Source organism: Eucyclogobius newberryi, unplaced genomic scaffold (genome assembly GCF_026437365.1).
Source record: "Eucyclogobius newberryi isolate DKJ021-1_F unplaced genomic scaffold, fEucNew1.0.hap1 SCAF_2, whole genome shotgun sequence".
Taxonomy (NCBI): Eukaryota; Metazoa; Chordata; class Actinopteri; order Gobiiformes; family Gobiidae; genus Eucyclogobius; species Eucyclogobius newberryi.
Window position 1 is genome coordinate 44,070,344 of NW_027315834.1, and position 12,027 is coordinate 44,082,370.

A 12,027-nucleotide genomic window follows, 5' to 3' on the forward strand; every position below is an offset into this window, starting at 1 on the left:
GGTGGTAAACTCTGCAGCTTTGTGTTGCACTTATGAAAACACAATATAGACATTTGCAAGAAGATGAACCACTTTGACTTCGCCACCATGTCGTGGTGTCAGCTCCACAAAGTTACGCCAGATCAACGAGATACATCTTGTTTCATTCTTTCTTTTTCATCGTTTCTAATTGAATATGAAGCTGATTTTCATCATCTCAAGACCGTTTTGCTCCTCATGGATCAAAGAATTTGGATGTGGAGACTAAACTCCTCCCAGCTTTGCCCCTGATCTGTCTGAGTCAGTGTAATCTAGGGCTTGTACAGTGGATCTTCCCCCAACTCACTTTTGAGCGTCCTAGAGTTAGTTTTAAAGGATAAAAACTAAAAACAAACTAGGCCTAATATATATGCTCCACGTTTATCTGTAGAAGGAAGAGTGCAGCTGCTGCACAAATAGCTTATTCTGTCATTCAATCCAAACTTCCTGGTCAGGTCTGGTCTGGTTGGTGGTGGCCCTTGAAGCACCTGGTGCCCTACGCTCTGCGGGAGCGGCGGCACTGCACGGTTAAACCATGGATCTATTATATTAATCTAAGCACAAAGATACATATGCCATATATGGCGGTCAGCAGTTTAAAACCAAAAGACAACCTGTGCATTACTGTCGTGCACCATCTGTGTAAATATCCCATGTTACAAAACTCACATGTTGAGCACAGGAGCAGCTGAACCCAATTAGAAGACACAGACACTTCATGGACAGAGGGGACAGTAGGGACACATGTGTTCTCTGTATGTTCATTCTTAATACCCGCCAGCCGGCGCATGGGCGAAAACCAGACTTTAGTCATACTTTTTTAGCATCACTCTTATTTTCATTGTCAATACCAGCAAGCTATACATAATTAGGCCCGAGCGCCACAAGCTGGCGAGAGGCCTATTAATCTCGTAAGGCCGTGCGAAGCACGGCTGCGAAAGTGCGCACGTAGTGCGCACGAAATCGAGCGCGAAGCGCTCGCCCACTTCCAAACACTCACTAACGCACTCCTTCACTCATGCACGCCCCGTGCATACTAATTAGTAGTAGGAAAATGGAACATTACCGTTGTAAACGGGCGAAGCCCGTGCAAAAGTGCGCACTAAACGAGCACTTTACATTGAGATGACGACTGCTTTATATGGGGATGACGACCGCTTCGCGGTCGTCATCCCCATATAAAGCACTCATTTGCGCTAAGTACCTCACGAATACGTTCCCCATCTCTTGCATGTTCCGTGCATATAAGCATGTAATGCAAAAAATGAACATTATTACTGTACAGAGGGCCAAAAACACAAAGTGGGCGGAGCCCACTCAAAATTAACGAAAGTACCCGTCAGTGACCAGGGACCCACACCATGAGGTAGGAAAGCGCGACCTCTAAAAATCGTGCCTCTCTACATTCTGGCTATTTCCCTTTTCTAAAATAAAAAAAATTGGCGCGTCAGCGCCCCCAAATGTACCAAAAATGCATTGAGAGATGGGAAATGACCCAAAAAAAATCTGATCGTAGAATCATTAAATTTGGCGCAGAAGTAGATGGTGACAAGAGAAGTAAAAAATATTATTACGGCAACGCCGTCCGCCCAACCAAATGTCGGCCATATTGCTTCAAAAATGGCTAAACATGACTTCGGAGTTTTTCCAAACGTCGTACTTTTACGAACTCCTCCCAGGGCGTTGGCCCTAAAAAGTTGAAATTTGGTGAAAATGCTACTGAGGAGTGGGACATCAAAAGTTATCCAAATTACATTGATACCTGTCACGGTCTCTGTGCGGCGAAGCCGCAAACTGTAGCAAGAATTTCAGAAATCTCCCAAATTTAACATTTCTGCCGTTTGCGCAGATAAAGTCCGAATTGCGTCAAATTAGAATCAGTTGTTAAACTCTTTGCCCTAAACCTACTTGAAGTGAAATAAATTAATTTGGAGCCACAGCGCCCCCTACAGATTTTATATGGAGGTTAAATATTTAGTTTTGCGAAATTATATGAAATTTGACACACAACTCAATTTTAGAATCCCCATCAAAAAAGTCAATGAGACCCATGTCATAATTGTTATGGCTTTGCCGTAACGATGACCGAAACCTTCCATGTCATTCCAATGGGGAAATCGCCAGAACATGTTTACACTTTAGACTTTCACAAACTCCTCTTAGGGCGTTAGACATATTAACCTGAAATTTGGTGAGACTCATCTTCAGGGGTGGACCATCAAAAGTTATCCACATTTTTATTCAAAGAGTCACGGTGTCTGTCTATTTTGCCAAGAATTCAAAATAAAATTGCTTTTTGATGGTAAAACAAAGGGGAGAAGATGTGACAGCGTCACAGATTCAGCAGTAGGCGTAATAAAAGGACAATTGGGGCGCGTTAGCGCCCCCTCCTCTTGCGGCGTGGCGGCGGCGTAGCAAGGGCCGATCATTGCCGCTTGCGGCTATATTTTTAAAGATTATTTTCTCATGTCTATTCCTAGAGATCTGAAACTTTACACATATAAAAGATAAACAGCAAGTACAGGGAATAGAATAAGCACACAATGAAGTATGTCTTGCTTAAAACCATAACAAATTGACAATATTCAGGCGAGACTAAAAAAAGGATGTATTTGCATGTTTGGGCTTCTGTAGTGTAAGTTCTGAAGCCCTGACATTTACCAAAACTAGAAGACTTTCTAATGATGCATCACACTAGTATGTGGCCTGTAGGATCTTATTTTAATAAGCAACGCCATTTGGGTATGTCCAACTAATGTTTTATCAGGTTTTTTTAACTTCAAAATACTTAGTGTTTTATTACAATCCAACTCATATTCACTGATAAATTAGTCTAATTAGGAACTGAATTTGGATGCGCTGACATATGATACAGCGGTCTGCATTTTATAATCCGCCCCGCAATGAAATGAGAATTCACTACCCTGGACCGTCTTTATGTGTAAATATCTCTACGTGGGCACCTGCTGCTATTTGACAGGTGCGGCCCATATATTTACAATGTATTATTTATTTGTAAATTTCGTTGGCACAGCTTTTATTCAGCCCTCTATAGCACTTTGGAATAACCATTTATAAAGTAGTAATAATATCAATACATCATTGCAATTGTACAGGTCAATGTTATTTTCAAACAGATTTGACCAACAATTAATATTTTGTGGGATGCCAATATTTTGTAAAAGTTGTACTATTAAAGCTTCACAAATGTAGATTTAAGATCAACTCAATGAGAAACAAGTAAAAGCAGTTGTCACACCAGCTCACACACCAAACAATCCCAAGAACTGGCTGAACAACGCTTATTCCTAACCAATTATAGATGTGTCGGTTCACAGAGCAAGAGGAAAAAGGCAAGAAAAATGTCCCCTGCCTGCAGAGTGAACCTTTGAAGATTGTTTAAAAGAAATTGTGGTATCATCCTTTTGTTATCACAGCAGTGCAGTGTGACAGGTCAAGGAATACAGTATAATACAACACTCTTGCATTAGAAAACAAAGTATTCCCAACACACTACTGTTGTATTTTTCCGAATTCCAGTTCACAAAAATATTACACCAATATCAATACCTGAACAATCTATGTTCTTGAGTGATACAAATCAGTGTGTACTAGATTAGAGGTTTAATACATTTACATGCAGTACATTTATAATAGAGCAGTGGTTCAATGAGGAGGAGGAGAGTGTTTTTGGGGCTGTGGGGCAGTTTTCTGTGGCTCCGTGTTAGATCAGGGTGAGAAATATTCCTGTTTGCAGTAACTGGAGCTTATATCTGAGACTAAAGCCTTAAGTTGAGTGAAGTTGTACAAAACTATAAATCATCATCAATTATTTACACAAAGGTATGACGTTTTAATTGGATAAATAAGATTGGTATAGTCGTATGATAAATCAGATGTGACACAGAGGATTATTTGTAGCTGGTTGGATCGTGTACAACTCAACTAGGAATTTATAATCAATAATTTATCAGTCAATCAAAGCAATAATTAATTAACTATAGTAAAACTCAGTCAACCGAGAATCAAGAATGTTGTCGTGTAATCCCTCATTCTTCAAGGAGTGCTCCATTGTAGAAAAGATCCAGTGTACATTTTAGGAAGACTGAACAGAATCCAGATGACTACAACTCTTTTTCTGCAAGCAAGAATTTTGTGGGAAAAATACCCTTGTGATTAAGTGACATTTTTCAAAGCTGTTTACTAGAGAAAAATAAAGGTGTCACAAATTTGCAATTGTCAGTATCACAGATTTTTTTTTAGCAATGTATTTAATGCCATTGCCCTCTTCTTGGCAACTACCTCAATCTATTTCCATAAAATACACCTCCATTTAGTGGGGGGCCGCAGCAACGTGCTTATCTAAATGCTGAAATGAATTGACTTCAAATTAATGCTGCTATTTCGAAAAAAATAATAGTTGTTATAAAAACACAGGTTGATTTTGGAAAGTGTTAAATTAGTGTTTGTGTTAATTTGAGACATTTTGTATAAGTTTAAGGGCTCTTCCTTCATCAACACATAGCTAGTAGAAATCCAACCAAACCGTAGTAGCACTACATGAATACATCTGTGAGACATATCTCTTTTGTTCCTTAATTGTTTGTTTTTGCCGTGAGGACAGGGACAAGTGCTCATATTAAAACACTCAATGCGACCCCCATAATGTTTTCTTATTTCCAATGTTTGATTTTATTTTCTAAACATAAGCCTAGGAAGCATAATTTGTTGACCCAACAGATAATACATCTACAACTGGATTTGAAGGGTGTCAAGCCTTGTTTAACACATACAATTTAAATTTCCCCCATATAAACCCCCTGAAATCATTTTGTGACACATGGGGGTACCAACCGCCAGGTCGAGAACTTCTGCTTTCGAGAGCAGCAAGAACAGACGTTGTATTTGTCCAAGCTCGGTCAAGTGGTTGTGTTTGTAGATGAAAACACTACAAACATGATAGTAAATATTGAAGGGTGTTTGCTGGAGTGGCTGAAATTTGATTGGTCATATTGAAAAAATATATACTTATTTACTTAAGCTACTTGTCTTAATTAGAAAATATTGAAATTGTATTCACAATGTGGATGTGAGTGGATGTGTGAGTGTATATAGCTTTTGTAGATTTGGTGTTTTTGATATATCCACTGTATTTATTGCATTTCTGAAAATTGATGTTAAGCTAATTTAACACAGTATTTAGTGAAATCTGATCTGTTAAAAGCCCTTCTAGGGACCGGTGTTGTGAGATTACGGTTAATTTATGTTTGTCGTATATGTCCCTATAAAATGAATAAGAAATGAATAAATTATCTATATATATATAGCAATGTTCAGGGGATCAAATGAGTCGATCACAATGCACAATTTGTTGTTGCTTGGTTGTGAATTCCATTTTTTAATCAGTGATACATTTTAGTGAAGCCCCACACTGTGGACAATGTGGGCCAAGTGTCAACCACGATTTGAACCAGCTGTAACAACATTGATTCTTCATATGAATAATTGGTTATAAGACTGAACTCTACCTACAGTCCATAGGTGCAGAGCAAGCACTGGAATCAAAACTTTAAACCCATGTTGATCAAGTTAAGTTTATTCATTTTGATCAAGGTTAGACATAAAATATAACTGTGCACATGACTTGAATGATTTGGAAACTTCTCATGAAAGACATTTTAAATAACATACTGGGCCCACTGTAAGAATAAAATTGTGAAAACAATCAAAATTGGTACATTTGGTTAAGTGATACTACTTTTTTGGACATTGTTAAAAAATACTCATACATGCACACACAGGGAACACACACACATATGCACACACATGCCGTGTGGAAAATGACACTCAGCTTTTGTGCTAACCAAGCCAGTATGTCAGGTCCTCAGGCATTAACATGTGACAGCTTGTCTGAGTCTGATGCTACTGTCAGGAGCAGGCACCAGTCACCACAACTGCACTCACAGTTCAAAAGCAGAACATTAGCCAAGGTTATTCTAGGGGTGTTTCCAAGCGGGATGGTTCTTTGTTAAATGTTTTATCTCTTGGAATGTCCAGTAGCATGCCGCCCATGAAGATAGGACAATGAGCGCAGTACAATGTCAGGATGTCAAAATGAGCCTGGACTCGCTCTGTTTTGGGACACAAGGGGAATCAGAGGTAAGGCCATACAGAGGTAAAACCAACAAAGAAAATCTAATCAACACAGAAAATACAAGCGTGCATTAGCATTAGATAACTGTCCCAGTAAGGATTTGTTCAACATGTACAGTATAGCAGTAAAACAATCCAAAATGTAAATCAACCAAAATATCCTTGTATAAGAGCACAAAGGGTTTTCCTCATCATATTCAAAGACAAAGTGAACAGTTACTTTGTTCACCAAGCCAATTCAAACAAACATACCATACACACACATGTATATACATATAACAAAGAGAGGCTATAGATGTTAACAATTTAATTTAAATTTGGGCAATTCATATTTATCATTATGATTATGATATAAGATATAGTCAAAAAGATCTGATGCAGTGGAAAAAATGGAAATGCATCTTTTAACAGAATCAGAGTGGACACAGAGTGATCTGTCAAATGCTCACTGTGTGATTAAATACAAATTTTAAAATTATAATTCATCTTCAAGACATTTACATTTTATACATGGAAACAGAGTTACGGATCAACCGTTTGATGGGCTGATGCAGCCTATCATATGTACAAGGTAGAAATGTGTTTTGTCTCACAAAACACAAGGTAACATCAGGACTGAGAGCTGGTCACTTTGTACAAGATAACAATTGTGTTTATGATGTTTCACGTTAAATTATATTCAATGTGTTTATTTTCTTACTATGTGGTTATTTTCTTACCAAATAAAACATTTTGTATGGCCTCATTCAATATTTGTACCTAAACATTTTAAGATAAACAAGATAAATTAATACAATTTCGAAAGGTATTGTCAGTTTCATATTTTGCAAGTGAAAATATGTATATAATGTATGGCATGGGGCTACACTTTTAAATTTCAATTAAATTATCGTATGAAATGAATGAGTGCATGGACTGATGTATTGTATAATGACAGTATAGGTCTAAAGATTAGGAAAAGGTTATGAACGATAATAAGGAAAGGTACAGAAAATCCACCTCCAGAAATACTATTCTGGGTTAATTCCTCCTTGTGGCTGTTGCTGGGTTTCAGATGACATCACAACATTCTACCAATAGTATTTAATACAGATTGGGTATTTTGTTGTAATACAAGAAGAAATCGCTGCTTTTTAACAGTGGCTCATCATTATAGGGACATTATTTCTCTCACCATAAGGCCATATTTCTCTGCACATAGTACTTAGTAAAAAGAATAACCTTTTTTCAGAGCTTTCAGGTTTGTGGTAGGTGTCATAACTCAGGTGTGTGAGATTTAGCTTGGATTTGATGAGTAATCTGGCTTTCAGCACAAATTCGAAAGTCCCAAAAATATGTATATAAAAAAATCAAACATGTCCAAAGTAGTTGAAATGCAAAAATGGCACCATAACAATGAAATAGAATAAACAATAGTTCAGTCAAATAAGGCTAAGTTCAACCTCAGCTCCAGACTTCGATTATAAGAGGTAGCTGATCGTCAGTAACAAGTTACAATTTATTCAGAATAACTTTAATTATACTGTGCTTTTGACGTCCTAACTAATGAGCTCTTCGAGGCCCTTCGTATTTGAGTAGCTTAAATGTGAAACACTTTTTCACGTGACAGGTATGTCTCCTATCTAACAATTGTTGCGCTTCCATCGCACAAGCACAATTTATTGAAAGAATGCGGTGAATTTCCTGTTAGCTCTTGGGGGTTATGGTTTGTTTTTCCTGTTGCTGGAAGCCAATTTATTATTTTTTTCTCTTGCCCTCTTTAACTTCCTGCTTCTGTGGCGGGTTTACAGAGGGCCTGTGGAGGTGAGTGCCAGAAGCCATTGATTAGACTTGTGTTATCCAGACCCTCGACCTCCGCAAACACACATTTTTTTTATTTGTATCAAAGACACAGGTCCTGTTTTCAGACTACTATTACAATGAGGGTCAAATTGAGACGGATTTTTGAAGCCTGATTGTAGACAACCCAAAACAGCAACCGTGCTCAAAAGGGAGACGTGCCAGCGGTTGTGGACCTGCTGTCTCATGCCATGCTGCTGGTGGGGGTGCTCTGGGTGCTTCCAATGCTTGCATTAGCACTGCTGTTCTCTGATGGAGAAGGGTTAGTGGAAACTGGTTGTCGTTTTGAACTGGAACAAGGACATCCTGGAAGACAAAAATACATCACGGTATAGGGATAATTACTTTGAACATCAAATGAAATTGAATAAATGCTGCACTTAAACCTTACCCACTGTTGAACTCATATCTAATCCAGTTGGGTATCCTGAAAAGGACAACATTCTTTGTTGAATGTATGTAAAACCCAATAAAGATCAGATAAGTATGATGGGAATATACCTGTTTTGATTTTGATAAACCAGAGGGCTCCAATAAGTAGAACTCCAATCAGAAAACCTCCAAATGCAATGCCCAGAACACCGGGTAGGCCAAAGTCAAAGCAGTTGGTGGCTGAAATGGAGAATAAATAAAATATAATAAATAATATAATAATACGGATGAATCAATAACCAATCATGGAATTTCAAGTAAGGGGCATTAAACATACAGTAAAAAGTATGTCAGACAAACGTAACCATGTGAATCTATCTCAAGTACAGCACTGAAACGGGGACATCTAGTGGTAAGTTACCTAAACTGGTAGGCAGACTCTAACCATCACTGCTATCAACCAGACAGTAAGTTTATGAGGTCATCTGCTGATTCCTTATGTGATTTCATGTCTAACAGATTCTTGGACAGTACACCCGAATAAACAGGATGAGGACATGAGATGCTGGAGCAAGTGTGTATGAAAACATCCGAACAGGAAGGAGAGGAGAATTCACCCCTCTGACCTGCACAGTCGAGAGTGAAAGATGGAACCTGTATTTGACTTGGGAAACTAAATTAATTATCCTGTAAAATAATGCATTGGATTTGAACAGTCAAATACATTTTACTTTAGGGTAGCACAATATCACACTAGCCATATCGCAGGAGAAAAGAAAACTAAACAAAATGCTAAGCTTCTCCATCTGACAGTGATTAACACATTTTTCCAAATCAAAATCAACCCCATCGACTACCAACAATAATTCACACTCTACTTTGTCTTGCCTAAGGACACAACAAAGAGCAGGTCTGAGTGGGAATACAACGTCATACAACGAGCAAATATTCAACAAAATCTTGTCCTTTAGTCCATCAGCAGCCGCTACATCACACAGCAAGCTCTGTTCTATGATTTATGATATTAAATGTACACAAAGTTGCATTCAATATATGATCTGTATGCAAAGCAGTTATGCTTCATACATTCAAACTCATATACTTATAAGTTATTCTTCAGAATAGCCATATAGTTGGAAACTTCTGTGTTATACTATGGGAAATATTGTAATATTGATCCAGTGTGGGATCCAGAGATTGACCGACATGGTCTTTGACTGCACCACTACGCAGTTTTGCTTGTTCCAAAAATAAAAGAAATGAAATGCACTACGGACTACGAGAGCTTTTGTTTTGTAGTATTTTGTGTCAGTCAAAAGAAGGACAGCGATCATTGCTTTCTTTCAACCTCAGCTTGAACTATTATGAAAAGAAAATACACAGTGGCAATAGTATTCGTACCCGTGGAACTTACGACCACAAATGTGAACAAATTGTATTGACTTTTTTGAGGAAAGAACAACACAAAGTGGCACACAATTGTGAATGAATTATACATTCAAATATATAAAACTGAGGGGGAAAAGTGCAGTGTGCAAAAGTATTCACTCTCCCTGACCCCATACTTTATGGCACCACTTTTCTCTGTAATTACACACAGACTGACATTGTCCATTCCTAAGTCTGGACTTTGACTGGGCCATTCTAACTCATTCCATTCCGTTGTAGCTCTGGCTTTATGTTTAGGGTCGTTGTCCAGCTGAAGGTGAACCTCCAGCCCAGTCTCGAGTCTTTTGCAGTTTGGCTCCATCCATCTTCTCATAGACTGAGCAGCCGTCCCTGATGAAGAAAAGCAGCTCCACAGCATGATGCTGCACCTCCATGTTTGACAGTGGGGAGGGGACACAGAACAGCTGCATTCATACTGAGATTAGAATACACACAGGTGGACTATATTGAAAAAATAGGTCAACAATCAATCTTTCAGCCGTCATCAGGAAACTTCTGACAGTTATTGGTTGGTTGGGGTTGCACACTACACTTTTCACTTTGTATTTACTTATTTTTAAATGGGTAAATCACTTACAATTTTCCTTCCCCTGCACAATTTTGTGCCACTTTGTGTTGCTCTTTCACAAAAAAATGTATTTAAGTTTGTGGCCGTGACATGACAAAATGTAGAAAAGTTCCAGGGGTTTAAGCCACTGTATCTGCAGAAAACTTAAAATATAAACTGTGTTCAATAAACATGCAAACAAAATGTATTATGATATTTTTGTACTGGATACTGATACTTTTCAATACAATTCAAGCCAGTATTGCTGTGTGAATATTCATCTTATCTATCTGCCCATCACTAGGGCGCAGTGCAGCTCCTTCCACACAGGTTAGGCTAGGAACGAATAAGATCCTTTCCTTATTCCTTCCTAACGTTGCTACCAATTTTGATGGTTGTTTTCAGGTTGACAATGACACACAATGATAAGGTGAAAGAGCTTCCTACGCTTATTAACTGGAGCTTTTGAGCGGAACGAGAATGAGAAGCACTTGTATGTGTCCTCTATCTGCAGGTAAAGACACTGGTTCTGATTGTAGTTCCTTTATTAAACCAGTAAATGCACAGGCTACACACCCTACCTTTAAACTATTTTGCAATATTAAAACATGTATTAAACCCCTGCTGGTGTTTTGTCAGCAAAAACATAATAAAAATGATGTGTCCTCAGTTTGGTCCGCCCCGGTATTTGAAAAGTAAATTTAAAAATTACTTAAATATTTACGTAAGATACACATTTTTCGGATGTGTGCAAACATAGTTGCTATTTCCAACAGCTATTTCCTAGTGTGATGTTGTGATTAACAATTTAGAGGTAAAATTATAAACTGAAAAACAATGTATCAAAATATTAACCCATATAATCATCTTAACAGAGTTTTAGTCAAAATAGTAGTTCAATTTGTGAAAGGCCCTTTAAACAAGAAATAAACATGCTGTATAATACTATTAATGTTTAATGCGCTTTGAAGTCTAATAAGCTTCAGTTTGAAGCAAGATATATTTTCTATTTGTCAGTGCAGTATTGAAGGTTTAGACAATGGTGTCAGTCGCAATGTCTGTATTTGGACAGCAGCACAGTCAGAACCTCTCCAAAACACAAAGGACCAGACTCTGCTCCCCTGAGAGCCATTACGTCTGATTGTGGCCACAAGGTCAGGCTGCAGACCTTCCTAACGGACGCGACTCTGTTCAGACTCCTCACCAGCTTCAACGCACATCCTGACTCCACTGCTATGACAACCGGCAGGGCACGGTGCGCCAAGCACTGCAGGCAACAACACCAAGAAGAATTATAGCAACAATATACTGATCGAGCTGCAGACTAACAATTAGGTCCTAAAGGCAAAAGGGCTCATTTTAAAGTTTTACTTTCTAGTGGGTTCAGCAAGTATATTAAGCATGCACTTCGCTGTCTACCAAGTTGGAAAGCTCCAAACACTTTCTGTTTTAAATTATAAGTAGTTCTACTGGATTCTTACTTCTTCGGTTTTCTGAAGTCATGTACTGAAACAACAATGTATAACAGGAATATAATTGCTGCAGAATTTCATAAAGCAAAGCACAAAAAATAAGTAAAAGGGAAAATGTATATCTATCTGGTCTGAAAGCATCGATATCCATGTGGTTGAACTCACGTGGTGGTAGTA

General features: G+C 38.2%; 1 protein-coding gene across 1 annotated transcript in view; it reads right to left on the minus strand.

Annotated features, from left to right (window-relative positions):
• Positions 1–6,461: 6,461 nt before the first annotated feature.
• The window catches only part of eng (endoglin), a 33,272-nt gene continuing 27,706 nt past the window's right edge, over positions 6,462–12,027 (minus strand). Inside the window, exons 11-14 of the mRNA XM_072453167.1 lie at positions 12,016–12,027; positions 8,512–8,622; positions 8,402–8,437; positions 6,462–8,316 (exon numbers count right to left, since the gene is read on the minus strand). The exon at positions 12,016–12,027 is cut by the window's right edge and continues 55 nt beyond it. Coding sequence (XP_072309268.1) covers positions 8,195–8,316; positions 8,402–8,437; positions 8,512–8,622; positions 12,016–12,027 — 281 coding nt within the window. The 3' untranslated portion in view covers positions 6,462–8,194. The remainder of the gene's footprint in view (positions 8,317–8,401; positions 8,438–8,511; positions 8,623–12,015) is intronic.